Source organism: Bombina bombina, chromosome 6 (assembly GCF_027579735.1).
Source record: "Bombina bombina isolate aBomBom1 chromosome 6, aBomBom1.pri, whole genome shotgun sequence".
Classification (NCBI taxonomy): Eukaryota; Metazoa; Chordata; class Amphibia; order Anura; family Bombinatoridae; genus Bombina; species Bombina bombina.
The window spans coordinates 55,979,365-56,006,041 of NC_069504.1; the positions used below are offsets into that span (position 1 = coordinate 55,979,365).

Genomic DNA, 26,677 nt, shown 5'->3' on the forward strand with positions numbered 1-26,677 from the left:
CCTAGGAGCAACCACTCGTGTATAAAAGGGGCACTAAATACAGGCTGTATATAATGTTAAACAAAGATGAGCTGTGAATAATAATAAGCAGAAGTATTTTTGCAATTATATAAAAGTTGTTTAAATTTTGTAGAAACACAGTTTAGTCTCTATTAATAATGGACACAGCAATGATGTAACCCAGATCAAGAATACACAGTTGTCCCAAACTCAAGAGGAAATAAGCCTAAGTTAAATATTAGAATGACAATTTCAGTGGTTAATGTCCCTTTAGGTCAGGGGTGTCAAACTCATTTGAGTCGAGGGACATTTTCCATACAAGTGCAACTCACGTGGGCCGCACACATCTTACCATTGCTAAACACAGCAGTGGTGTTTGCTTTAACTGTATACATTTCAAAAGACTGTTCTGTAACGCCTAACTAAGTTACTCTGGCTTGATGAAACGCGCTCTAATGCTTTTAAGAAGGTGACACATACGTTCCCCCCGGTTGCTCTACTACAGAGTCTGTGCTTTTTTTTCTCTAGCAGCCCTGTTCTGAGCGCACTCGCAGTTTGGCACATGTATGCGCACAGAATAACATTTCCTCTGCATGATAAATAGTGGATTACAATGATGTCAGCATAGCGACACACTGTTTATATAGTGATAGACATATACCTGTTGGATATAATATAAATACATATAAAATATATATATAGATATAAAGTGTGTGATTTTAGTAAGAGAGAAAATTAAGGAAATGAATGTGCAAAAAATGTGTGAAATCAGTGCACTCACCTTTTAAAGTAATAAGCATTTTATAATTATTTTTCCTGGAGGCTTCTTGGCCACACACAATTAGGTTGCGGGCCGAATGAGGCCCGCTGGCCGCCACTTTGACACTAGGGCTGTCAAAAATAATCGTCACACCGATGCATCACGATGCAGCAGTGAACGATTCTGCATCGATGCAGTGAAGGATCTGAATCGATTCCGGGTCAGTGACGTCATGGGCAGGGGATTCGGTATGTGAGGAAATGGGTCTTGTACTGTCAGTTTCCTGTTTTACTCATTGCTCCGTTTTTAAACTTGACTAAATGTACTGGAGCCACAACATAAGCCTTTCCAAGCCGCCTTCTCCCCTGTATGTCAGTTTGTTTATTTTTTTATTGCAAGCAGCCATCGTTGGTGTCTTACCTGACCCCCGCGGTATGTGAGGAAATGGAACACTCTGGTTTACTCATCGCTCCGTTTTTAAACTTGACTAATGTACTGGAGCCACAATATAAGCCTTTCCAAGCCGCTTCGTTCGTTTATTTTTTTATTGCAAGTACTGTGAGTTTGGTTTGCCCTCTCTTCACTGACTGCTGCTTTATTTAATGCTAGGTCCGAACTGGGAGAGATGTGTTTGAGCTGGCCCTAAGACTCACCTCCATTGGTGCCGGAGCCCTTGTGGTCACAGGTCTTAAACTAATTAGAAATCAGTGATACTAAATGGTTTACACAACCCTCACCCAAGGCTGGAAGCTGTAATCACAGGACCACGGCAAAATAAATACCCTGTTCTACACTGTCCTGCCCTTGTATACATTTCATTTTATCGCTGCTTACAGTATTGCTGACATGTAATCAGACAGAGAATACAATTGTAAAACAAAAAACCCAGTTTAATGCTTTCATCAAATTTACCCCTGTCTCGATTGAAACTTACATCCTTTCTATGAGAAAACATATGTAGACTCAGGGGCGTGCACGAGTCAGTTCGTTTATTTTTTTTATTGCAAGTACTGTGAGTTTGCCCTCCCTTCACTGACTGCTGCTTTATTTAATACTATTGGTATTGGTAGTACTAGCAGTCAGTGCCTATCGCTGTTCTACGTAGTGCAATATTGTGCACGTCAGAGAGATGCTCTCTGTAGCCAGTGTCACAGGAATTCATACAATCCCTCTGAATTAGCTGCTGATAACGTAGAACAGCAATAGGCACTCACTGCTAGTACTACCAATACCAATAGTATTAAATAAAGCAGCAGTCAGTGAAGGGAGGGCAAACTCACAGTACTTGCAATAAAAAAAAAACAAAAAACGAACTGACATACAGGGGAGGAGGCGGCTTGGAAAGGCTTATATTATATAAATATAAGTATATAAAGAGCAGCGCCAGGTATTATTCCCCAAAGCTCCCTCACAAGTAATTTTCCCTATAATTACCGTAAATTAATACACAATAACAAAAATAAATAGTAGTTTGGGAGCGCTAAAAGCTAAATGAGAAAAGTCTGGAAACTGATAACAGAATTTATGTTTACCTGATAAATTACTTTCTCCAACGGTGTGTCCGGTCCACGGCGTCATCCTTACTTGTGGGATATTCTCTTCCCCAACAGGAAATGGCAAAGAGCCCAGCAAAGCTGGTCACATGATCCCTCCTAGGCTCCGCCTACCCCAGTCATTCGACCGACGTTAAGGAGGAATATTTGCATAGGAGAAACCATATGTTACCGTGGTGACTGTAGTTAAAGAAAATAAATTATCAGACCTGATTAAAAAAACCAGGGCGGGCCGTGGACCGGACACACCGTTGGAGAAAGTAATTTATCAGGTAAACATAAATTCTGTTTTCTCCAACATAGGTGTGTCCGGTCCACGGCGTCATCCTTACTTGTGGGAACCAATACCAAAGCTTTAGGACACGGATGAAGGGAGGGAGCAAATCAGGTCACCTAAATGGAAGGCACCACGGCTTGCAAAACCTTTCTCCCAAAAATAGCCTCAGAAGAAGCAAAAGTATCAAATTTGTAAAATTTAGAAAAAGTGTGCAGTGAAGACCAAGTCGCTGCCTTACATATCTGATCAACAGAAGCCTCGTTCTTGAAGGCCCATGTGGAAGCCACAGCCCTAGTGGAATAAGCTGTGATTCTTTCAGGAGGCTGCCGTCCGGCAGTCTCATAAGCCAATCGGAAAATGCTTTTAATCCAGAAGGAGAGAGAGGTAGAAGTTGCTTTTTGACCTCTCCGTTTACCAGAATAAACAACAAACAAAGACAAAGTTTGTCTGAAATCCTTAGTAGCTGCTAAGTAAAATTTGAGAGCACGAACTACATCCAAGTTGTGCAACAAACGTTCCTTCTTTGAAACTGGATTAGGACACAAAGAAGGCACAACTATCTCCTGGTTAATGTTTTTGTTAGAAACAACTTTTGGAAGAAAACCAGGTTTAGTACGCAAAACCACCTTATCTGCATGGAACACCAGATAAGGAGAAGAACACTGCAGAGCAGATAATTCTGAAACTCTTCTAGCAGAAGAAATTGCAACCAAAAACAAAACTTTCCAAGATAATAACTTAATATCAACGGAATGTAAGGGTTCAAACGGAACCCCCTAAAGAACTGAAAGAACTAGGTTGAGACTCCAAGGAGGAGTCAAAATTCTGTAAACAGGCTTGATTCTAACCAGAGCCTGAACAAAGGCTAGAACATCTGGCACAGCTGCCAGCTTTTTGTGAAGTAACACAGACAAGGCAGAAATCTGTCCCATCAAGGAACTTGCAGATAATCCTTTTTCCAATCCTTCTCGAAGGAAGGATAGACTCTTAGGAATCTTAACCTTGTCCCAAGGGAATCCTGCAGATTCACACCAACAGATATACCAAATTATGTGGTAATTTTTCTGGTTACAGGCTTTCAGGCCTGAACAAGAGTATTAATAACAGAATCTGAGAACCCTCGCTTTGATAAGATCAAGCGTTCAATCTCCAAGCAGTCAGCTGGAGTGGGTCGAACGGACCTAGAACAAGAAGGTCTCGTCTCAAAGGTAGCTTCCATGGTGGAGCCGATGACATATTCACCAGATCTGCATACCAGGTCCTGCGTGGCCACGCAGGAGCTATCAAAATCACCGACGCCCTCTCCTGATTGATCCTGGCTACCAGCCTGGGGATGAGAGGAAACGGCGGGAACACATAAGCTAGTTTGAAGGTCCAAGGTGCTACTAGTGCATCCACTAGAGCCGCCTTGGGATCCCTGGATCTGTACCCGTAGTAAGGAACTCTGAAGTTCTGACGAGAGGCCATCAGATCCATGTCTGGAATGCCCCACGGTTGAGTGACTTGGGCAAAGATTTCCGGATGGAGTTCCCACTCCCCCGGATGCAATGTCTGACGACTCAGAAAATCCGCTTCCCAATTTTCCACTCCTGGGATGTGGATAGCAGACAGGTGGCAGGAGTGAGACTCCGCCCATATAATGATTTTGTTCACTTCTTCCATCGCTAGGGAACTCCTTGTTCCCCCCTGATGGTTGATGTATGAACTTGGCCCTCGCTAGCTGAGGCCAAGCTTTGAGAGCATTGAATATCGCTCTCAGTTCCAGAATATTTATCGGTAGAAGAGATTCTACCCGAGACCAAAGACCCTGAGCTTTCAGGGATCCCCAGACCGCGCCCCAGCCCATCAGACTGGCGTCGGTCGTGACAATGACCCACTCTGGTCTGCGGAAGGTCATCCCTTGTGACAGGTTGTCCAGGGACAGCCACCTGTAATGGTCTTAGATGAATGCGCACAAAAGGAACTATGTCCATTGCCGCTACCATCAAACCTATCACTTCCATGCACTGCGCTATGGAAGGAAGAGGAACGGAATGAAGTATCCGACAAGAGTCTAGAAGTTTTGTTTTTCTGGCTTCTGTCAGAAAAATCCTCATTTCTAAGGAGTCTATTATAGTTCCCAAGAAGGGAACCCTCGTTGACGGAGATAGAGAACTCTTTTCCACGTTCACTTTCCATCCGTGAGATCTGAGAAAGGCCAGGACAATGTCCGTGTGAGCCTTTACTTGAGGAAGGGACGACGCTCGAATCAGAATGTCGTCCAAGTAAGGTACTACAGCAATGCCCCTTGGTCTTAGCACCGCCAGAAGGGACCCTAGTACCTATGAGAAAATCCTAGGAGCAGTGGCTAATCCGAAAGAAAACGCCACGAACTGGAAATGCTTGTCCAGGAATTCAAACCTTAGGAACCGATGATGTTCCTTGTGGATAGGAATATGTAGATACGCATCCTTGAAATCCACCTTGGTCATGAATTGACCTTCCTGGATGGAAGGAAGGAGTGTTCGAATGGTTTCCATCTTGAACGATGGAACCTTGAGAAACTTGTTCAAGATCCTGAGATCTAAGATTGGTCTGAACGTTCCCTCTTTTTTGGGAACTATGAACAGATTGGAGTAGAACCCCATCCCTTGTTCTCCTAATGGAACAGGATGAATCACTCCCATTTTTAGCAGGTCTTCTACCCAATGTAAGAATGCCTGTCTTCTTATGTGGTCTGAAGACAACTGAGACCTGTGGAACCTCCCCCTTGGAGGAAGCCCCTTGAACTCCAGAGAATAACCTTGGGAGACTATTTCTAGCGCCCAAGGATCCAGAACATCTCTTGCCCCAGCCTGAGCGAAGAGAGAGAGTCTGCCCCCCACCAGATCCGGTCCCGGATCGGGGGCCCGCATTTCATGCTGTCTTGGTAGCAGTGGCAGGTTTCCTGGCCTGCTTTCCTTTGTTCCAGCCTTGCATAGGTCTCCAGGCTGGATTGGCTTGAGAAGTATTACCTTCCTGCTTAGAGGACGTAGCCCTTGGGGCTGATCCGTTTCTGCGAAAGGGACGAAACTTAGGTTTATTTTTGGTCTTGAAAAGACCTATCCTGAGGAAGGGCGTGGCCCTTGCCCCCAGTGATATCAGAGATAATCTCTTTCAAGTCAGGGCCAAAGAGTGTTTTCCCCTTGAAAGGAATGTCAAGCAATTTGTTCTTGGAAGACGCATCCGCTGCCCAAGATTTTAACCAAAGCGCTCTGCGCCACAATAGCAAACCCAGAATTTTTTCGCCGCTAACCTAGCCAATTGCAAGGTGGCGTCTAGGGTAAAAGAATTAGCCAATTTAAGAGCACGAATTCTGTCCATAATCTCCTCATAAGAAGAAGAATTACTAATAATCGCCTTTCCTAGCTCATCAAACTAGAAACACGCGGCTGCAGTGACAGGGACAATGCATGCAATTGGTTGTAGAAGGGAACCTTGCTGAACAAACATCTTTAGCAGACCTTCTAATTTTTTATCCATAGGATCTTGGAAAGCACAACTATCTTCTATGGGTATAGTGGCGCGCTTGTGTAGAGTAGAAACCGCCCCCTCGACCTTGGGGACTGTCTGCCATCAGTCCTTTCTGGGGTCGACTATAGGAAAACAATTTTATAAATATGGGGGGAGGTACTAAAGGTATACCGGGCCTGTCCCATTCTTTACTAACAATGTACGCCACCCGCTTGGATATAGGAAAAGCTTCGGGGGGCCCCGGGGCCTCTAAGAACTTTTCCATTTTACATAGTGGTTCTGGAATGACCAGATAATCACAATCATCCAAATTGGATAACACCTCCTTAAGCAGAGCGCGGAGATGTTCCAACTTAAATTTAAAAGTAATCACATCAGGTTCAGCTTGTTGAGAAATGTTTCCTGAATCTGAAATTTCTCCCTCAGACAAAACCTCCCTGGCCCCCTCAGACTGGTGTAGGGGCCCTTCAGAAACCATATCATCAGCGTTCTCATGCTCTACAGAATTTTCTAAAACAGAGCAGTCGCGCTTTCACTGATAAGTGGGCATATTGGCTAAAATGTTTTTGATAGAATTATCCATTACAGCCGTTAAATGTTGCATAGTAAGGAGTATTGGCGCACTAGATGTACTAGGGGCCTCCTGTATGGGCAAGACTGGTGTAGACGAAGGAGGGGATGATGCAGTACCATGCTTACTCCCCTCACTTGAGGAATCATCTTGGGCATCATTTTTACTAAATTTTTTTTTTTTTTTTTTTTTTTTTTTTTTTTTTTATGACATAAAATACATATAGTTAAATGAGAAGGAACCTTGGTTTCCCCACAGTCAGAACACAATCTATCTGGTAGTTCAGACATGTTAAACAGGCATAAACTTGATAACAAAGCACAAAAAACGTTTTAAAATAAAACCGTTACTGTCACTTTAAATTTTAAACTAAACACACTTTATTACTGCAATTGCGAAAAAGTATGAAGGAATTGTTCAAAATTCACCAAAATTTCACCACAGTGTCTTAAAGCCTTAAAAGTATTGCACACCAAATTTGGAAGCTTTAACCCTTACCTGCCGATATAATCATATCAAAATACCCAGAATAAATGATTCCTCAAGGCTAAATATGTGTTAATAATGAATCGATTTAGCCCAGAAAAAGTCTACAGTCTTAATAAGCCCTTGTGAAGCCCTTATTTACTATTTTAATAAACATGGCTTACCGGATCCCATAGGGAAAATGACAGCTTCCAGCATTACATCGTCTTGTTAGAATGTGTCATACCTCAAGCAGTAAGAGACTGCACACTGTTCCCCCAACTGAAGTTAATTGCTCTCAACAGTCCTGTGTGGAACAGCCATGGATTTTAGTTACGGTGCTAAAATCATTTTCCTCATACAAACAGAAATCTTCATCTCTTTTCTGTTTCTGAGTAAATAGTACATACCAGCACTATTTTAAAATAACAAACTCTTGATTGAATAATAAAAACTACAGTTAAACACTAAAAAACTCTAAGCCATCTCCGTGGAGATGTTGCCTGTACAACGGCAAAGAGAATGACTGGGGTAGGCGGAGCCTAGGAGGGATCATGTGACCAGCTTTGCTGGGCTCTTTGCCATTTCCTGTTGGGGAAGAGAATATCCCACAAGTAAGGATGACGCCGTGGACCGGACACACCTATGTTGGAGAAATATAGTTTATCAAAAATATATTTATTAAAATAATATAAAACATGTATATAACATTTGAAATAGATTGTGGGACGTCTCCCTTTGTAGTTTAAGAACAAGTAAAATTTACTGCATCAAAAGAACACTTTTGTATATTTCTCTAAAAGATTCCACCTAGGTTTTTCATTTTCACCTTAAATCAATTGTCTTTAATTTCCACCTTAATTCTGATACTGTGTGGCCGTAAGAAATTTCTCAGATATTATATCGTTTCCCACTTTTGTATTGTTACTTTGTATCAGATGGAAACAATTTACATTTCATTGTCCAATAAATTGTTATTTCAGTTGTTAACTTTTTGTAGCAATGTCTTTTGGTGTATAATATATAAACAGAGAGACCGAGATACCATCAGACACAGACGTGTCAGAAGAGCCGGTAAGCCCTACCAAAAAATATCAATTTTTACTGAGTACAGATAACTCTGTTTATATATTATACACCAAAAGACATTGCTACAAAAAGTTAACTGAAATAACAATTTATTGGACAATGAAATGTAAATTGTTTCCATCTGATACAAAGTAACAATACAAAAGTGGGAAACGATATATCTGAGAAATTTCTTACGGCCACACAGTATCAGAATTAAGGTGGAAATTAAAGACAATTGATTTAAGGTGAAAATGAAAAACCTAGGTGGAATCTTTTAGAGAAATATACAAAAGTGTTCTTTTGATGCAGTAAATTTTACTTGTTCTTAAACTACAAAGGGAGACGTCCCACAATCTATTTCAAATGTTATATACATGTTTTATATTATTTTAATAAATATATTTTTGATAAACTATATATCAGTTTCCAGACTTTTCTCATTTAGCTTTTAGCGCTCCCAAACTACTATTTATTTTTCTTATATTATATAAAGACAGGTGACAGAACAGGCAACTCCCAGATAGGCACCATTAACCCCATACATGCCAGGCGAGTCTGACAGGGAACTGTAATCCTACTGCAGAGAGGTTCTGAGAATATATGTAACGTGCGCATGTGTATGTGTGTGTTCGCATGTGTATGTGTGTGTGCATATATAAAAATATATGGAATAGAACAAGTTCATGAAAATCATGGGCAGTAATCGTGATGCATCGCCGAATTGAATCGTTACCATGATAATCGTAATAGCAGTGAAGATGCGCAGCCCTATTTGACACCACTGCAACAATGTTTTTAAAATTATTATTAAAAAAAAAAAACAAAAAAAAAAAAACACAACAACTTCAAGGAAAGGCTAAATGCAACACTCATGTTGTAGTAAAGTAAAAGGTTCTTTTGTATGCAGTGCTTTTAGCCATTCCATTCAGGTTTTCTTTGTTTTTATTTATATATTTTTATTTTTTTACATAGATGCATGATCTTCTTATAGCACAAAATGTCATATTGGCCATTTTGCTCTATAATAAAAACATGCATTTAAGTAAAACAAAAAAGCCATCGTCATCAGATTCTGAGCCAAAACTTCCATAAGCAGCAGCCAGGAATAAATGTCCCAGCATGCAGGAAACACAAGGCAGTGCTGTGTAAAACTAGATGAATAAATCACACAGCTCCCAGGTCTGCACTCTGACAGGTCTCTTGCTACACAGCGGCAGTGGGTAAAAAAAAAATAAAGATGCTATCACGCCTAGCCGATGAGAAATCTCTGCTTGTCACACATTAATAAAGAGGATGTTCTAGAGAATACCACAAACCTGAAACAATGACCTAACAACTAAAATAGAGGAATAATGTTTTACGAGATAGAGAACTGCATGTATAGTAATTAACTTTATACAATAAAAAAAATACATACCCACTCAGTTGTTTAAGCCCCCACCAAAGGTCAGCCACGTGGGTGTAATATTGAAGTACAATAGATCAATAAGGGTAGGTAGGTATGCATGTATACACACATTATATATATATATATATATATATATATATATATATATATATATATATATATATATATATATATATATATATATATATATATATATATATATATATATATATATACACACACACATATATAGTCCAGACAGAACGAAACCTCCCACCAGGTACAGCTACATGGGTGCAAATATAGCCAATAAGTAGTTTCAACAAATATTGCACTCTCAGGATTTGCGTGAAAAAAAAGTCAGCTTTAATGGATAACGTCTCAGGGATCTATAGATATATAGATATATAGATATATAGATATATAGATATATAGATATATAGATATAGAAAAAAAACAGGAAACAGCACTCTCTGGACTTAAGTAAAAAACAAGTAGTTTATTCAGTAACGTTTCGGGGAATGCTCCCCTTCATCAGAGCATTCCCCGAAACATTACTGAATAAACTACTTGTTTTTTACTTAAGTCCAGAGAGTGCTGTTTCCTGTTTTGCTACATTTCAACTACTCTAGCACCCTGGCCCTTGGAGAACTGTTTGTGAGAGTGCAACTGACTCTTTTTGCTTTTATATATATATATATATATATATATATATATATATATATATATATATATATATATATATATATATATATATATATATATTTTTATAATATTTATTTATTTGGGAACTCGGAAAAGGCACATGCTACTGAAAAATATATTTCCTCTCCTCTTTATGCGTTTCCAATGTATTGGAATTGTTCCTTTAGGTTTATATTTCTATATGAAATAGCTGCTTTTGTTAACTGAAACCACCACCGATTGTTCTCAAGAACATACATATTTAAAGGGTCTGAGCCTGCAGAAATATACATACCTCTATATTATCTCTGTAAAAACAAAGGCCAATAGTTCAGTATTGAAATGTTAACTAGGGGTGGGGTTCATTGAGCAAAACCATCTATTTCAGATACAAAATCTCTCCCTCACCACAGCCAGGTTGATTTTTGCTACCGTCTCTTGCTTACATAGAAAACAGGGAATCAGTTTCCAGTGTAGGTGGTAGTTTCAAAAGAAAACACCCCCAGCTATTTCAAATGACAAAATAAATGTAAATGAGTTTGTAAACAATTTTACAGTACACTGTCAGTTTAAATGAACACAATAGAACTGCTTATTCAACAAATAAATAGTGCTTTCAAATGGGCAGTAGATTTATTATTTTTTTACAAAGTATTCTTTCATGTTCCCTTTCTCATGAGACAACCAATCGCAAGTCTGTATAAACTGTTAGCTCTCGCACAGGCTCAGTAGGAGTTGTGCCCCACAGTGTGCATCTAAAAAGACTGCACAATTTAGATAATAGAATTACCTGTTCTTAATTGCATGTTCTATCTGAATCATGAAAGTTTAATTTTAGCCTTTCATCTCCCTATTTAACTCTGGATGGAAACTGGTTCATGGATTAAGGCATTCATATCTACTAGAGCAAGGGTGGCAAACCCTGGCACTCTGCCTCAGGGCTATCGCTATACTGTGTGGTTTTATTTGCTGCAACTGTAGTGTGTAATAAAGAAGTTCCTTCATGAATCGTCAGCGATTTAGCTTTCACTATTGATAATTTTACTAAAAAGGTATCAGTGGTACTAGGCATGGGTGAAAATGCAGATTTGGCCCTGGTTTGCTAAACAAATGCCAAATATGGCTGCAAGCAGGGGCCAAATTAGTTTAGCAAACAAGTGCCAAATCCAAAGTGTCGCCCATGTGTAATTTGTACTCAAGATCATCTTGTAAAAATAAAAAAATAGAAAACGTCACCCTTGACCCAGAGATGTGTAGAGAAACGTCTTATTCTGCACAGGACTAGTAACAGAAGCCTATTCACACCCAGTAAACTGCACTTTGTTTATCCATTCTATAAATCTAATGAATCACATTTAGGAGTCACTCGCCTCCCACCTAACAGATGCTCACTTTGCAGACTAAGATATAAATATATAATTTTACAGCGGTTTTCCCCATAGCTATTAAACACATATTGCTTTTAAATCTAACAAAATCATTTAAAAACGCTTTACAAAAAATAAGTGAAAAATGAAAAATGTTGAATATTTCATTTAAATGTTTATGCCATTTAGTTTTTTACTTTATGTTCCTTAAAGACACTTTACTGTAAAATGCATTTCCCCTTAAAGGGGCCTTTTTATATTTATACTTTCTGGGTAACAAGATCCTACTTAGCATGTGCACAAGCTAACAGGGTATACGTATACTAGTCTGATGGGCTGATGTCTGTCACATGATCCAGGGGGCCAGAAAACGGGAGAAAAAAAATTAAATCATCTGCCTATTTGATATTCAGAGCAAGTTCTATTGAATTGTCTTTTTATTATGTACTTGTTAATTATGTCATTCTACTGCGTTTAAGTGGTCCTTTAATGGCTCCCATTGACTTAACCCTTTGAGTGCTAAGCACTCTCACCTGGGTGCTAATCAATTCAAAGGTTTTTTTCTTTCCTTTTTTTCCAGATCCAAGACTTACACTGTTGGAAAGGTTAGGCAATTACCTTTCCAATGGTGGGTCTTGGGGGTCTGTAGATACAGGCTTCTAAGCAGCATGCCCCCTTTTCCTATACTTAATATTTTTATGTTTAAATAAAGTTGCGCAGTGACGTCATTGCGCATAACGTGAAACACGGCGATGACTGTCACTATACAGGCCCGATCGCCGGGGGTAGGAGCGGGTGGGAGCCCCCAGATCTCCCTCAAGGTAGGAGAGTGCTAGCGACGGCTCTGAGCTGTCGTTAGCCCCTGAGTGGGAAACTCTGTGACGGCTCAGTTGTTGTTAGCACTCAAGGGGTTAAACAAGTAATTTCCATACATTTAATATTCTACAACTGGTATATATTTATAGTTGTAATTAAAATAGCTGATTTTGTTCATTAAAACCACTACCCATTGTTAATTTAAGTGGGCTTAGCCTGCAGGAAGAGACCTTATCTTATCTATCTATACACAAAGGACAATACTAAATCTTCATTACATAGGTGGTGTATTCAGTATACAAAAAAATGCTATTTCAATTGTAAAAATAAACATAAAATGGACAGTTTCTAATACATTTAATACTATGAAACTGGTAAAACAAGTCACATACATAAATTACAGTAGTGTCCCATTTAAGAGGAAATCTAAGGGCAGGGTTACCTGTAATGTAAATGCTATGGAGGATGGTAGGATAGATCCTTCTTACTTCCAGAAAATCTTGTTCATACAAAACAGAATTAACTAGAGTGGAAATTGGCCAACAGAGCCTATCATTTGCTTCCATAATTTAAATAGTGAGAGTGTCCACCAAGCTTTAATCTATTTAACACTAAGCTTATAATCATGTGATACTTATAAGGGTCATAAAGAAGCATTTCTTCTTTCACTCAGTGTAATTTAAAATTACTGTGGGGGTTTTATTCCCTTAAAATGTGCTCCAGTGTGGAATAAACCTTTAATCTCATGATTCTGCATGCTGGTGCATCACTACAGGGGTGGATACACCTGGAGCCACACAAATGGTTAATGTATAAAATATAAACCAAATTGCCGAGCCCCCTATGCTACTAGATATGTGGGGATAGCAATGTCTAACGAACAAATATACAGCTTAATTAATTTGCAACCTGACATGAATTTTCTGTTTCAATATATTTATTTGCTGTGTCTATTATAAAATGTATTTAAAAAATAAATACATTTAATCTTAAAATCAACCTATATGATTGTCAGGACCACACAGAGAAATCCATTAATTTCCACCCTAAACAAAATGCAGGCGGAGGGAAAAACAAAAAGCCGCCTGGCTGTGACCTTCATACCTCTCCCCAGGGGCAGAAGAGCATTTTACTAGAAATTAAAAGGGACAGTCTACACTGTATTCATCCTAAAGTGTTACCTTAGATTAAGCGGCAAATAGCCTCCTGCACCTTTTCTATATCATGCAGGGGGAACAGTAAAAAGGTTATTTTAATTAATATTGTTTCTGGCCAGTTTGAAATGGCTGCTAAGCTCAGCCCACTGATGACATCACAATCTGGACTGCATCTAGGCATTCTGCTGAATAACATTGACAGTCTATTGAATTTAACTAGTGAGCCCTTTGTGATTGGTTGACATATGCTGCCATCAGTGGGCTGAGCTTGGCAGCCATTTCAAAGTTGCCAGAAACAACAATCATTTCAAAATAACTTTACCATTCGTGTTGCATGATATAGAAAAGCTGCAGGAGGCTATATGCAGCTTAATCTAAGGTGAGACTTTAAGATGACAAAAGTGTAGACTGTCCCTTTAAGGCCCATATTTTTGTCGAGTCTTCATACAGATATGTAAAATAACCCAAAAACGATGAATTGTAGGAGCTTGAGCTCCCTACGCCCTCATTTGTTAAGACCCGCTTTAAATATATATTTATTCAGATCTAGATATCCTTTTATTTGTTAAAAATAAATAAAACAAGCAAATCTCAGGCATGTGGATTCACATTACTGTTCTTATTCACTTTTACTGGGAGGGGGAAAAAATTATATTTATATATATATATATATTGTTTTTTATTAAAGTAGAACCTTAATAGATTTACCATGAGGTTCTAGGCTTTAAAATCATATGAAGCAGAGCAGAAGGTGAAACGAGCGTTGGTGGCATCTATTGCATATCTGAAAACACACAGCTCTGTATATACAAAGAAATACAAACATAAAAAAAACAACTATCAGTTCTGAAAAACTAGACTAACCTGGATATACCGGAGCATAGCAAGTACTGTTTTAATCCCTTAGCTTCCATAGGGCTGCAATACACCAACAGGGATAAAGAAAGAGCTTTCATAGTTGTTGGCATTATCAGTTTTGTATGTGTAACTTAGGATTCCACGCAGGGGGAGCAGAAGACATACATTTTTAATGGCGTATTTTAAATATCTACCCAAGCAGGCTTAATATGTAAACAGAGTTTAAGGAAATACTTCTTATTTAATTGTAAGTACTGGCTTTGGCTGCTTTAATAGTCAGTACCATCAGTATACAGAGGTACACAGTAAAACAACTTGACACATTTCACGCATGCGCTTCATCAGAGGTCGTTGACTCACATTACTATAGCCCAATATATAGGCACAGAGACCTACACTTAGTAGGATGGATTCTACATCTCAATATGTAGCCTATTTTTCTTTCATAGATATTGATGCAGCACATAAAGGTCCTAGAGGGGGCGATAAACTAAAATACAGAACATTGGGACTTATCCTATATACATATTGTATGTCTGGGGACTCTCTTTATAGTAGTTTAGTGCAAGACTTATCTTTGCTATCCTCCTAAATTTGCCCCTAAAGATACGCATGAGATAATGCCCCTATTTATCATTTAAAAATGGGCAAGTTAAACTGTAAAATTCTCCTGCTCTGTTCCCATTTAAAAATGTGCAAGTTAAACTGTAAAATTCTCCTGCTCTGTTCCCATGTGCTCCAAATAAAGAAAATTTAAAAAAAAAAGTTAAATTAGATCCTTTTAGTCGTATTTCCTATAGCACTCATTAATTTGACTAGTTACAAAATGTATAATTAATATTCTCCTAAAGCGGACTGAAAAGTTCTCCTGCAAATGTGTGCATTAAAGTGAAAGCCAATCCTAGCGTTTTACAAAACGCTAGGATTGACTATTGAAACAAATAAAGGGGACTTACATTCATGAAGTAGAAGATACTTCACGTAGAAAGCTCCTTTGTTTCAAACGATCGCCGTTCTTAGCAGTGGCGTCACTAGGGGAGGGCGGGCCGCATCCGGACACCCTCCAGGGGGTGACACCAAAAAAAAAAAAAATGTTTTTTATTTTTTTATTTTATTGAAATTCAAAGAAATACAATGTTGAAATGCATAGATTTTTTTTTTTATTAGAGGGGCTGGCAAACAATTTTTTTGCCCCTTGAGCCAGTGCTGCAATTTCAACAAATAGTTTTCCCGGCTGCTTTTGCTTGTTTGTACTTTGCTTCTCCCCTGCCCAATTTCGCTATGAATGTTGTGGGCATGCCGTGGGGCTTGCAAAGTTGCGCTGCTAGCCTAAACCTGCCTGCCTATCTGTGCTCACTGCTCAGTGACATGTGGAGCAGTGGAGTCACTCACTGCTGTGCTGTCTCTCTAAACGGGAACTGGCAAATCATGAGGGGATGCCTGGCACCTGACCGCATGACTGTTTGACACTGTCTTTAAAGTGAAGGAGCCACGTATGATGCCCACCAGACCATTACGGTACACTAAGTGCACACTGAACAGGTAGGAGGGCGGGCAGAGTGCAGAGGTGATTGGCCATAAGAAGCGGTAGACACGCGGCCCGGGGCTGTGCACTGACAGGCTTGGAACAGAGTTAGAGAGCAGAATTTTCATAGTTTGCGCCTAAACCTTTTCTTTAGTGATTTATTTTTAGAGTGCTCTGTTTATCTTTCATTTGATGCTCTGCTGAGCCAGGGAGCAGCTCTAGGCATGAGCTTTATAATTAATGCAGTGCAGTTTACATATTTTGTAAGTGTGTGTGTCTCAGTGTTTTTGTGTGTGTGTCCGAGTGTGTTTCCGAGTGTTTGTGTGTGCATCTGAGTATGTTTTTAAGTGTGTCTGAGTGTTTGTATGTGTGTGTGCGCTTTCTGGGGGGGGGGGGGTGACACCATAACTTACCGCACCGGGTGACACCAACCCTAGTGACACCACTGGTTCTTAGCTGCTACAGCAGCCTACAGCAAAAAAAATATTTTTGGGCTAAGAGGTGACATTTTCACCTATTAGCCAATAGCCGTGCGGTAAATCCAGCTTGAATTTTTTTTTTGCAGTAGGCTGCTGTAGCAGCTAAGAATGGCGATCGATTGAAACAAATAAAGGAGCTTTCTACATGAAGCATCTTCTACTTCATAAATGAAAGTTCCCCTTTATTTGTTTCAATAGTCAATCCTAGCGTTTGTAAAACTAATAAATGCTCTTCCTGGCCCGGTGCTCGCAGGTCTAGAGCCTTTACCGTCTTCTGTTTCCTGTCACAGAATAACCGCTAAAGCACTGTTTTACATCACAGCACTCACATGCGCAGTGAACCCAGCCCTACTAATTGCACATGCCTGTACAAAACAAAGTAGCTGACTGAATGTTAACTTTTTTTTATTCCTCCATGAAAAAATAAATACAAAAAATAATCTGAGCAGTGAGATGATCATAGATAACTCAGTTTATTGTTAAACATAAATCCATCTTTATCTCAACAACGTATCCCTTTAATGACTTCCTTCTAGTACAAGGAGTATACAAAGGATGCATGTGCTATTTTGTCGATATCTAAATTATATAAAAGCTTAGAGAGAAATGGAAGTGGTACTGTGCCGCCTGGCAGTGAGCTTCCATTCAGTCTAATGAAGACCAACCCCCAGACATCTTTTAAAGAAAAAAGAAATGAATGAATGAGTGAATGAATACAACGAAAATGTGAGAGCAGGAGCCAGGTAAACTTTCACACACTATATAGTTTAAATTTTGTATATTGCAAACACACACTACGTAGATTTTTCGTAACAAGCTGGACTCCTACATCCCTTTAAAGGGACATTGAACCCAAATTTTTTCTTTCGTTATTCAAGGGACAGTCTACATCAGAATTTTTATTGTTTTAAAAGATAGATAATCCCTTTATTACCCATTCCCCAGTTTTGCATAACCAACACAGTTATAATAATATACTTTTAACCTCTGTGATTATCTTGTATCTAAGCCTCTGCAAACTGCCCCTTTTTTCAGTTCTTTTGACAGACTTGCAGTTTAGCCAATCAGTGCCTGCTCCCAGATTACTTCACGTGCACGAGCACAGTGTTATCTATATAAAATATGTGAACTAACACCCTCTAGTGGTGAAAAACTGTTAAAATGCAATCTGAAAGAGGTGGGCTTCAATGTCTAAGAAATTATCATATGAACCTCCTAGGTTAAGCTTTCAACTAAGAATACCAAGAGAACAAAGCAAAATTGGTGATAAAAGTAAATTGGAAAATTGTTTAAAATTACATGCTCTATCTGAATCATGAAAGTTTATTTTGGCCTAGACTGTCCCTTTCAGATAGAGCATGAAATTTTAAACAACTTTCTAATTTACTCCTATTATTAATTTGTTTTGGTTCTCTTGTTATCCTTTTCTGAAAAAGGCATCTAAGCAATTTGTTTTTTTCAGCACGCTGGACAGCATTTGTTTATTAGTGGTGAATTTATCCACCAATCAGCAAGAACCCAGGTTGTTCACCAAAAATAGACCGACATATAAACTTACATTCTTGCATTTCAAATAAAGATACCAAGAGAATTTTGAAAAATTAATAGGAGTAAATTAGAAAGTTGCTTAAAATTGTATACTCTATCTGAATCACAAAAGGACAAATCTGGGTTCAGTGTCCCTTCAAGGGTACACACCATCAATTCAGATGAAAGCAGCTATTACAACTGCAGTACAAAAGAGGAACTTAGGCAGACATTTTACAATGTACTTTTACTATACAGCCACTGATGATCATTAAAGCGAATTTAAATAATACAGGTATGAACAATATTAATTGTACAAAGTGTGTAATTATCTCCATCAAACAGATTTAATAAGTTATTAGCAGGAGTTAAATATGTATGTGACTGCAATAGATATTGCACTTTTTACATAAAACACAAAGTAAATATTTTATTATTATTCTACAATTTATAGACATTGCAATGAATATTGGAAACATCCTTGCACTTACAGAATACATGTAACTCTATAGGTTTAGAATTACATTTAAGGCATATTTTACTATACTTACATAAGTTTCTTTGTATTGCTCAAGATCTAATGTTAGATGAACATTAAAAAAGGGACAGTGAACCCTACATTTTTTGCCACTTTAAAACTTGTTCCTAATGATCCATTTTACCTGCCGGCATGTATTAAATGGTTTACAAATAGTTCCTTTATCTTTATATCAGCATTTGAAATAGCAGTTTTTTCCCCTGTGGTTATCCCGTACGTATACTGAAAATCTATATATAAATATTGGCTATAGAATAGCTGTGTAAACATAGCCAGCAGAAGAAACTGCACTTTCAGAAGGGGTTATGAGAGACGAGTAATAACATGATAATTTTCAACTGTTCTACACCCATTTTAATGGGTTGTGAGTTCAAACCCAGCTATTTAATATACAAAAATAAACATAAAGAAGCTTACATTTTATACTCTGTATCTGGTATACCAAGTAATTGGAAACACATTAAGGGAAAAACAGTTTTGCTTTACACTATCCCCTTAGAGAGAAGTTAAATTAAACCGAGCACACATTTTTTAAAACAAATTTCCAAATTGACTTGTATGATGAAATCTGCTTTACGCTCCTGGTATCCTTTGCTAAAGAACAAACTAGGTAGGCTCAGGAGCATGCTTGTGTTTGTTGCATTCTATGGTAGCTGTGCTTACAACAATGTGTAATCTCTACTAACATTGTTGGAAACACTGCTGCCATAGTACTAAAAGCACACGCCTGAGCTCCTATGAACCTACATAGGGTTTTCCTTGTTGTGCTTCCTTACAATGTATAACTGTAGTGCATAAGCATTTCTCCAAAAAGTATATTTTTGAAAGTTCCTAAACCCTTTTTATACTGTAGGGTTTCCATGGAAGCAAGAGGGGGCTTGGTTTGCATCTTGTTTTTTTTTTCTTTGCGTTTATTTCAACTCTGCTATAACTTTATTGAAAACAAATGTTATCCTCTTTGGATTCATACCGTAATCCCAGTATATAACTTTACAAAGCTAATACGATTGCTTGGAACCAAAATGTTTTATTTCTCCCTCTTTAGGTATTATTTGTTAATCTCTCACGATCCTCTAATCAGATTGTTACCTGTACAGTCTAAGGATTCTAAAGAGTTAAATTAAAGGGACACTGAACCCAATTTTTTCATTTGTGATTCAGATAGAGCATGCAATTTTAAGCAACTTTCTGATTTACTCCTATTATCAAATTTTCTTCATTATCTAGGTATCTTTATTTGAAATGCAAGAATGTAAGTTTAGATGCCGGCCCATTTTTGGTGAACAACCTGGGTTGTTCTTGCTGATTGGTGGATAAATTCATCCACCAATAAAAAAAAAAGTGCTGTCCACAGTTCTGAACTTAATAAAAAGCTTAGATGCCTTATTTTTCAAATAAAGATAGCAAGAGAATGAAGAAAAATTGATAATAGGAATAAATTAGAAAGTTGCTTAAAATGGCATGCTCTATCTGAATCACAAAAGAAAAAAATTGGGTTCAGTGTCCCTTTAAGGTTTTTATTACAAATTTGCCCTAAATTGTTAAATTATTCTCTTTTCTCATTTCATAAATTCAGTTAGATTAAGTTTTTTTAGAATCCTGACAATATCCCTGTATGGATCGATAGGCTGCTATATTTCATGCATTGTTTTAATCTTTAAGGAATATTTATCTTTTGGATAGTTCAATTGAAGTGATAGTTTAATTTTTTAGAGATTAACAATGGATGTTTCTCTAATATTTTTATATTTACAGTCTAATATTGTTCATGAATATTTAAAGCGACAGTCTAGTCCAAAATATACTTTCATGATTCAGATAGAGAATGTAATTTTAAACGATTTTCCAATTTACTTTTATCACCAATTTTGCTTTCTTGGTATTCTTAGTTGAAAGCTAAACCTAGGAGGTTCATATGCTAATTTCTAAGCCATTGAAGGCCGGCTCTTCTCTCAGGGCATTTTGACAGTTTTTCACCACTAGAGGGTGTTAGTTTATGTGTGTCATATAGATCAGGGGTTGCCAACCTCGTGGACCACCAGTGGTCCACGGACCACTGATTGGCGACCACTGATATAGATAACACTGTGCTCACGCACGTGAAGTTCCAGTGAGCCAGCTCCAATTAGCTAAAATGCATGTCTGTCAAAAGAACTGAAATAAATGGGAAGTTTGCAGAGGCTTAGATACAGGGTAATCACAGAGGTAAAAAGTATTTATATAACCGTGTTGGTTATGCAAAACTAGGGAATGGGTAATAAAAAGGGATGATCTTTCTTTTTGAACAATAACAATCCTGGTGTAGACTGTCCCTTTAAGTTTTAGACAGTTTGTCTAATAAATATTAGCATTAGTTAGCTCAAAAAAAGCTATTAAATGAAAAATCTTCATTTAATCCAAGAGGACTTATTGTATTAAGTCTGTACTGCTACAGGCACAAAGCCAATTGATATAATTTGGTATAGTCGCCTTGTCTGATAATGTCTTTAAATTTGGTCAATGGCAAAAAAATAAAAATTTGTCCCTCACTCTCAATTCACATGTAGTTTCACCTACATAGATCAAATCCAACTTGCAGATAGCCACATAGACCACAAATTTTGATCAACATTACAAGAAGTATTTTATTTTACATTTATCTCCAGTTTTAGGATGTATGAATTCCTTTATCGATAACTTTTGGCATGCTTTGCAATTTCCACATTTGAATGATCCAATTGGTCTTGTTAACGAGGTAATGTTGTGGGGTTTTTTGTTGTTTTTTTTTTAAATTTACTTTATGGGCTATATTAACCTCTTGAGTGTTAACGACGGTTCTGAGCCGTCGCAAATTGTCTCAGTCAGGTGTCAACGACGGCTCAGAGCCGTCTCTAGCGCTCTCCCACCTCGGAGGAAGGATCTGGAGGCTTCCACCCGCTCCTACCCCGGCGATTGGGCCTGTATAATGACAGTCATCACCGGGGCTTCATGTTTTGCGCGGTAACGTCACGTGCAATGACGTCACTGCGCAACTTTATTTAAAATGGACAATGTAAAGTATAGGGAAAGGGGACATCCTGCTTAGAAGCCTGTATCTCAGGCATCTATGCAGCTACAGACCCACCATTGGAAAGGTAATCGTCTAACCTTTCTAACGGTATAAGTCTTGGGGATCTGTTAAAAAAAAAAAAAAAAATGTTTTATGTAAAAACATAAAAAAATTAAATTTAGCTTAGCACCCAGGTGGGAAAGTGCTTAGCACTCAAAGAGTTAATAGATCATCTACAAAACATTTATGCAAAGAAAAAACAAGTGTATAATGTCACTTTAAGCAACTACAGGCAGTGCAGAGCATTTAGAGGCAAAGCCCTTTTACTACCTTAACCTAAGCTAATTTTCGACAATAGCTTATTTATTCAGAGGCTATTTCCTGTTTTCCATCCTGTTGACCTACATGTATGTAAGTCAATAGACTTGTCATCACTTCACACTGTGGCCCTGACTCCTGCTAGAGTCATGGAGTACACTCATCTATATTTATTAAGGTGACAGCTTTCTCTCCAGTGTAAGGAACACCCCCAGCTCCCATGTTATTTAAAGTAGACTATTCGCTAAACTAAATATAATCTTTGTTTAAATAACACCCTCCTTAAAATAAACAAATTATATTTAGTTTTCTTACATCAAGGAAAGACTGGAGCAATGAACATAATCTATGAGTGTATAGGGAGAAGAGTGAAAGTGAACACGTGATCCGATCTACTATAGTAGTGCCAAAAAATAGTTAAAATGACAGTAATATTTAGACTCCAGAGAGAATAGGCTTCTATTTCCACATGTGTTATGCATTTAGTTTTAATTTAGAGGTTTAAATAAATTACAATTAAAAGGGACTGTAGATTAAACATTAAACTTTTACGGTTTATATAGCAGGTGCAATTTTAAACGGCTTTCCAATGTACTTTTATTATCAAATTTGCAAACACTGCTGCCATAGAGTGCTAAAGACTGGCGAGTGTTCCTGAGACTTTTTAGATTTACTCCAACAAAGGATACCAGGAGAACAAATCAAATCTGATCATTTAAATAGAAGTGCTCGCTCTATATAAACAATGCAAGTCTAATTTTTAAATTCACAGTCCCTTTTATGTTCCTATTAATTAAACGTATACATTAAACCAAAAGCATACGCATGTATGAAAATAGAAGCTTATTCTCCCTGGACTCTAAATGTTACTGTACATTTGGCCCTTAAATACTAGGGGGTAAAGTGTAAAGCAGTATTTGACACGGGCGCAGTCAAGATGAGTAACTTATAGTCAGTCAAATCTATTTTCCTATGGAGCAATTGCAATGTCTTAAAATTACAGGTATTGGGCAACAATTGCCCAGATTGAAAATGTTCATGAAACATATGTAGTTAACCCTTGACAATCGAGACAGGAAACGCACACTGCTTTAAAAGGGACATGAAGCCCACATTTTTTCATTCATGATTCGGATAGAGAATACAATTTTAAACAACATTCCAATTAACTTCTATTATTTAATTTGCTTCATTCTTTAGATATCCTTAGTTGAAGAAATAGCAATACACATGGGTGAGTCCATCACATGTGCAGCCACCAATCAGCAGCTACTGAGCCTATTTAGATATGCTTTTCAACAAAGGATATAAAGAGGATGAAGCAAATTAGATAATAGAAGCAAATTGGGAAGTTGTTTAAAATGTTATGCTCTATCAGAATCAAACGAATTCATGCATTTCCTGTTCTCTGGTACACAAGGGGTTACATTAACCCAAAACCTCCCTGTTTCCTATTAAAATGTAGCTAACTCCATTGGTTTATGATTCTAGAATTTACGATGGCTAAAACCTGGTTACATTATTTATAAGGAACACGATTATTTGTAAAGGAATAAAACGTGGCCGACTGCAGAGCTGTATTTCAGTGCATTATTGTCTCTTGCACCATTTTATTCCTTACACCGCATCTATAAATATAAGATTTAAGGTACAGTGTTAATGACAGCTGCCTGTCCACCCTCTGAGCAGGATACCCGGTCAGGGAGTGTCCCGGGCCTCAGACAGGCCGCCGTCCCTTCCATCGGATCACAAGTAGGTGTGGCAGGCAGCCTCACGGAACTAGCACAACAGGTCGTGATCTCACCTTGAGGCCGGTGCCCAGCACGATCACGTCGTATTCCTCATTCATTGTGTCCGGCAAACGAGTAACTCGAGGGGCTCTGCAGGCTAGTGTGGGGAGCGCGCTCACGGGCTGCGCGAGTGGCAGTTGCGGAAGCTGTGACTGGAGAAAAAGGGAGCGCGCACGCAATGACAGCTCAGGCACTCTCACGTCAATGACGAGCCAATCGGAAAGCGAGGCAGAAGGAGTTGCTGTGTAGCTTATTGGCTGGAGATTGAATGAAGGCGTTTTTTGTGTGTCACGTGGCTCTATCAAAGCATGGAATAAGCAAATAAAAGGAAATAGGGCAGTTGACCAATCACATACATTATACGAATAAATCTGGGCCCTCTTTACCACTGCGCAGGATCAGTAGCCTAGCCTGGATCTGTCCCAAGCAGTGGCTGGCGTTACATAACTGTCATTTATAGAAGGAAGACTGCGTGGTGATTTGTGTCTGGCCTGGTCGGAACCTTGTTACTGATACCCATTGGTTCTGTTACACTAATAACTAAATATTTGATAGGTAACATGGTTACCAATAAATATAAAGTGTTGTTCATTAAAGGGACGATAAAATTAAACTTTCAGGATGTAGACAGAGCATGCAATTTTAAACAACTTTCCAATTTACTTCTGTTATTAAATTTGCTTCGTTCTCTTGGTGACTTTTATTGAAGAGTAAACTAGGTAGGCTCAGAAGAGCTCGGGATTGTGCATGTGTCTTTAGTACTCTATGGCAGTGTTCTATCGAGAACTCAAATACATCAAAAACTCCAATCTGACTTCACTTCCGGTGAATTCATACATATGATTGGTCCGTATCCAGTGAGTGACAGGACTCACAACCAATCAGATGGGCACTGTAATCGCCTATCTACGCTATCTATTTTGCCTCTGCCTGGGGGGTTCAAGGGGGGCAAAGCCCCCCCTTGTAAACCTCATTCCCCAAGGTTTACTTGGGGTGTATGCCAGAGGATCGACGGTGCGCCCCCAGACAGAGGCAAAACAGATATTAACATAGAAGACTTACCGGAAGTGACTTTCTAATTTACTTCAATGATCAGATTTGCTTCAGTCTGTTGTTATACTTCTATGTAGAGTAAACCTGGGTAGGTTCATAGAAGCTGATGAGCATGCACTTGTCTTAGGGCTCTATAGAAGCAGTGCTTGCAACAGTGTTAAAGAGACAGTAAAGTGAAATTTAAACTTTGATGAGAGAACATGCAATTTTAACCAACTTTTCCAATTTACATCTCTTATCTAATTTGCTTCATTCTCTTGGTACCCTTTGTGTGAAAGCTAACCCCAGTAGGCTCAGGAACAACAATGCACTAGTAGAAACTAGCTGCTGATTGGTGGCTGCACATATATGCCTCCTGTCATTGGCTCACCGAATGTGTTCAGCTAGCTCCCAGTAATGTATTGTTCCATCAACAAAGGATACTAAGAGGCAAGCACATTAAACCCCTTCTTAATGGGGGGGGGTATCAAGTGCATAGATCTAAACGAAGTTCTGATGTAAGCACTTGCTGGAAAATTTAAATAATGCAATCCTTGATGCCACCACCTGATTTCAAGGTGAGGATCAGATCATGGGAGACTGACTACGCTGCTAGGTACGCCCCAGTCCGATTTTTTTATTACCTTAAAGGGATAGTCTAGTCAAAATTAAAGTTTTATGATTCAGATAGAGCATGCAATTATAAGCAACTTCCTAATTTACTCCTATTACCAATTTTTCTTTGTTCTCTTTGTATCTTTATTTTAAAAAACTGGAATGTAAGATTAGAAGCCGGCCCATTTTTGGTTCAGAACCTGGGTAGCGCTTTCTGATTTGTGTCTAAATGTAGCCATCCAATCAGCAAGCGCTACTCAGGTGCTGAACCAAAAATGGGCTGGCTAATAAGCTTACTTTCCAGCTTTTTAAAATAAATATACCAAGAGAACGAAGAAGAATTGATAATAGGAGTAAATTAGAAAGTTGCTTTAAATTGCCTGCTCTATCTGATTCATGGAAGTTTAATTTTGACTATACTATCCCTTTAAAGGAGGAGACTACAGTAAGCCATATATTGCAGGACGTTCCATGCCGTCCTAACAGCGTCAATGCCCAAGGCTGTTAAAGACGCATAGAACATCCTAACAGCGTGAACGGTTAATAATAGAAGTAAATTGCTTAAAATTGTATGCTCCATCTCAGTCACAAAAGAAAAATGTGGGGTTTCATGACCATTCCTGAGCAACTATGATAAGCAAAGTAAATTGGAAAGTTGTTCAAAGTGCACACTCTTTCTGATCCATGAAACTTTAATTTTGCCTTTACTGTCCCTAGTTTATATCTACCGTTCTGCTGATTCTATAAATAAGTCCCATTAAACCATTGCAGGTTTTCATTATAGCTGAACCAGTGCTCTTCAAATAAATAGCTAATTAGTTTAATAATGATATGTAAGATACATTGACCGGCTTGAACTGTGCAATCCTTACAGGTTTAACATCCACAATCTTGAGGGTCAATTTCATATACACCCATGGAACACCCATGTTCAGCCAATTTTACGATAAAATAATTACACTAGGTATTTTGTACTTATAAGTAAACATTTCTATGTGTTGTTTGCACATCCAGTGTACTTAAATTACGATTTACGCTGTGCATATCTAAAGGGACAGTCTACACTAGAATTTTTATTGTTTTAATAGATAGATAATCCCTTTATTATCCATTCCCCAGTTTTGCATAACCAACACTGTTATATTAATATACTTTTTACCTCTCTGATTACCTTGTATCTAAGCATCTTCTGACAGCCCCCTGATCACATGACATTTTATTTATTATCTATTGACTTTAATTTTAGCCAATTAGTGCAGTGTCGGCCACATCCCATGGGCGTGAGCACTGTGTTATCTATATGGCTCAAATGAACTAGCACTCCCCTGTTGTGAAAAGCAAATAAAAAATCATGTGATAAGAGGCAG

The 26,677-nt window shown here is 38.3% G+C and overlaps 1 protein-coding gene across 1 annotated transcript in view; it reads right to left on the reverse strand.

Annotated features, from left to right (window-relative positions):
* Positions 1-23,833, reverse strand: part of GDI2 (GDP dissociation inhibitor 2) — a 180,648-nt gene extending 156,815 nt beyond the window's left edge. The window contains exon 1 of the mRNA XM_053716411.1: positions 23,678-23,833. Within this exon, the coding sequence (XP_053572386.1) occupies positions 23,678-23,722 (45 nt within the window). The 5' untranslated portion in view covers positions 23,723-23,833. The remainder of the gene's footprint in view (positions 1-23,677) is intronic.
* Positions 23,834-26,677: the final 2,844 nt, after the last annotated feature.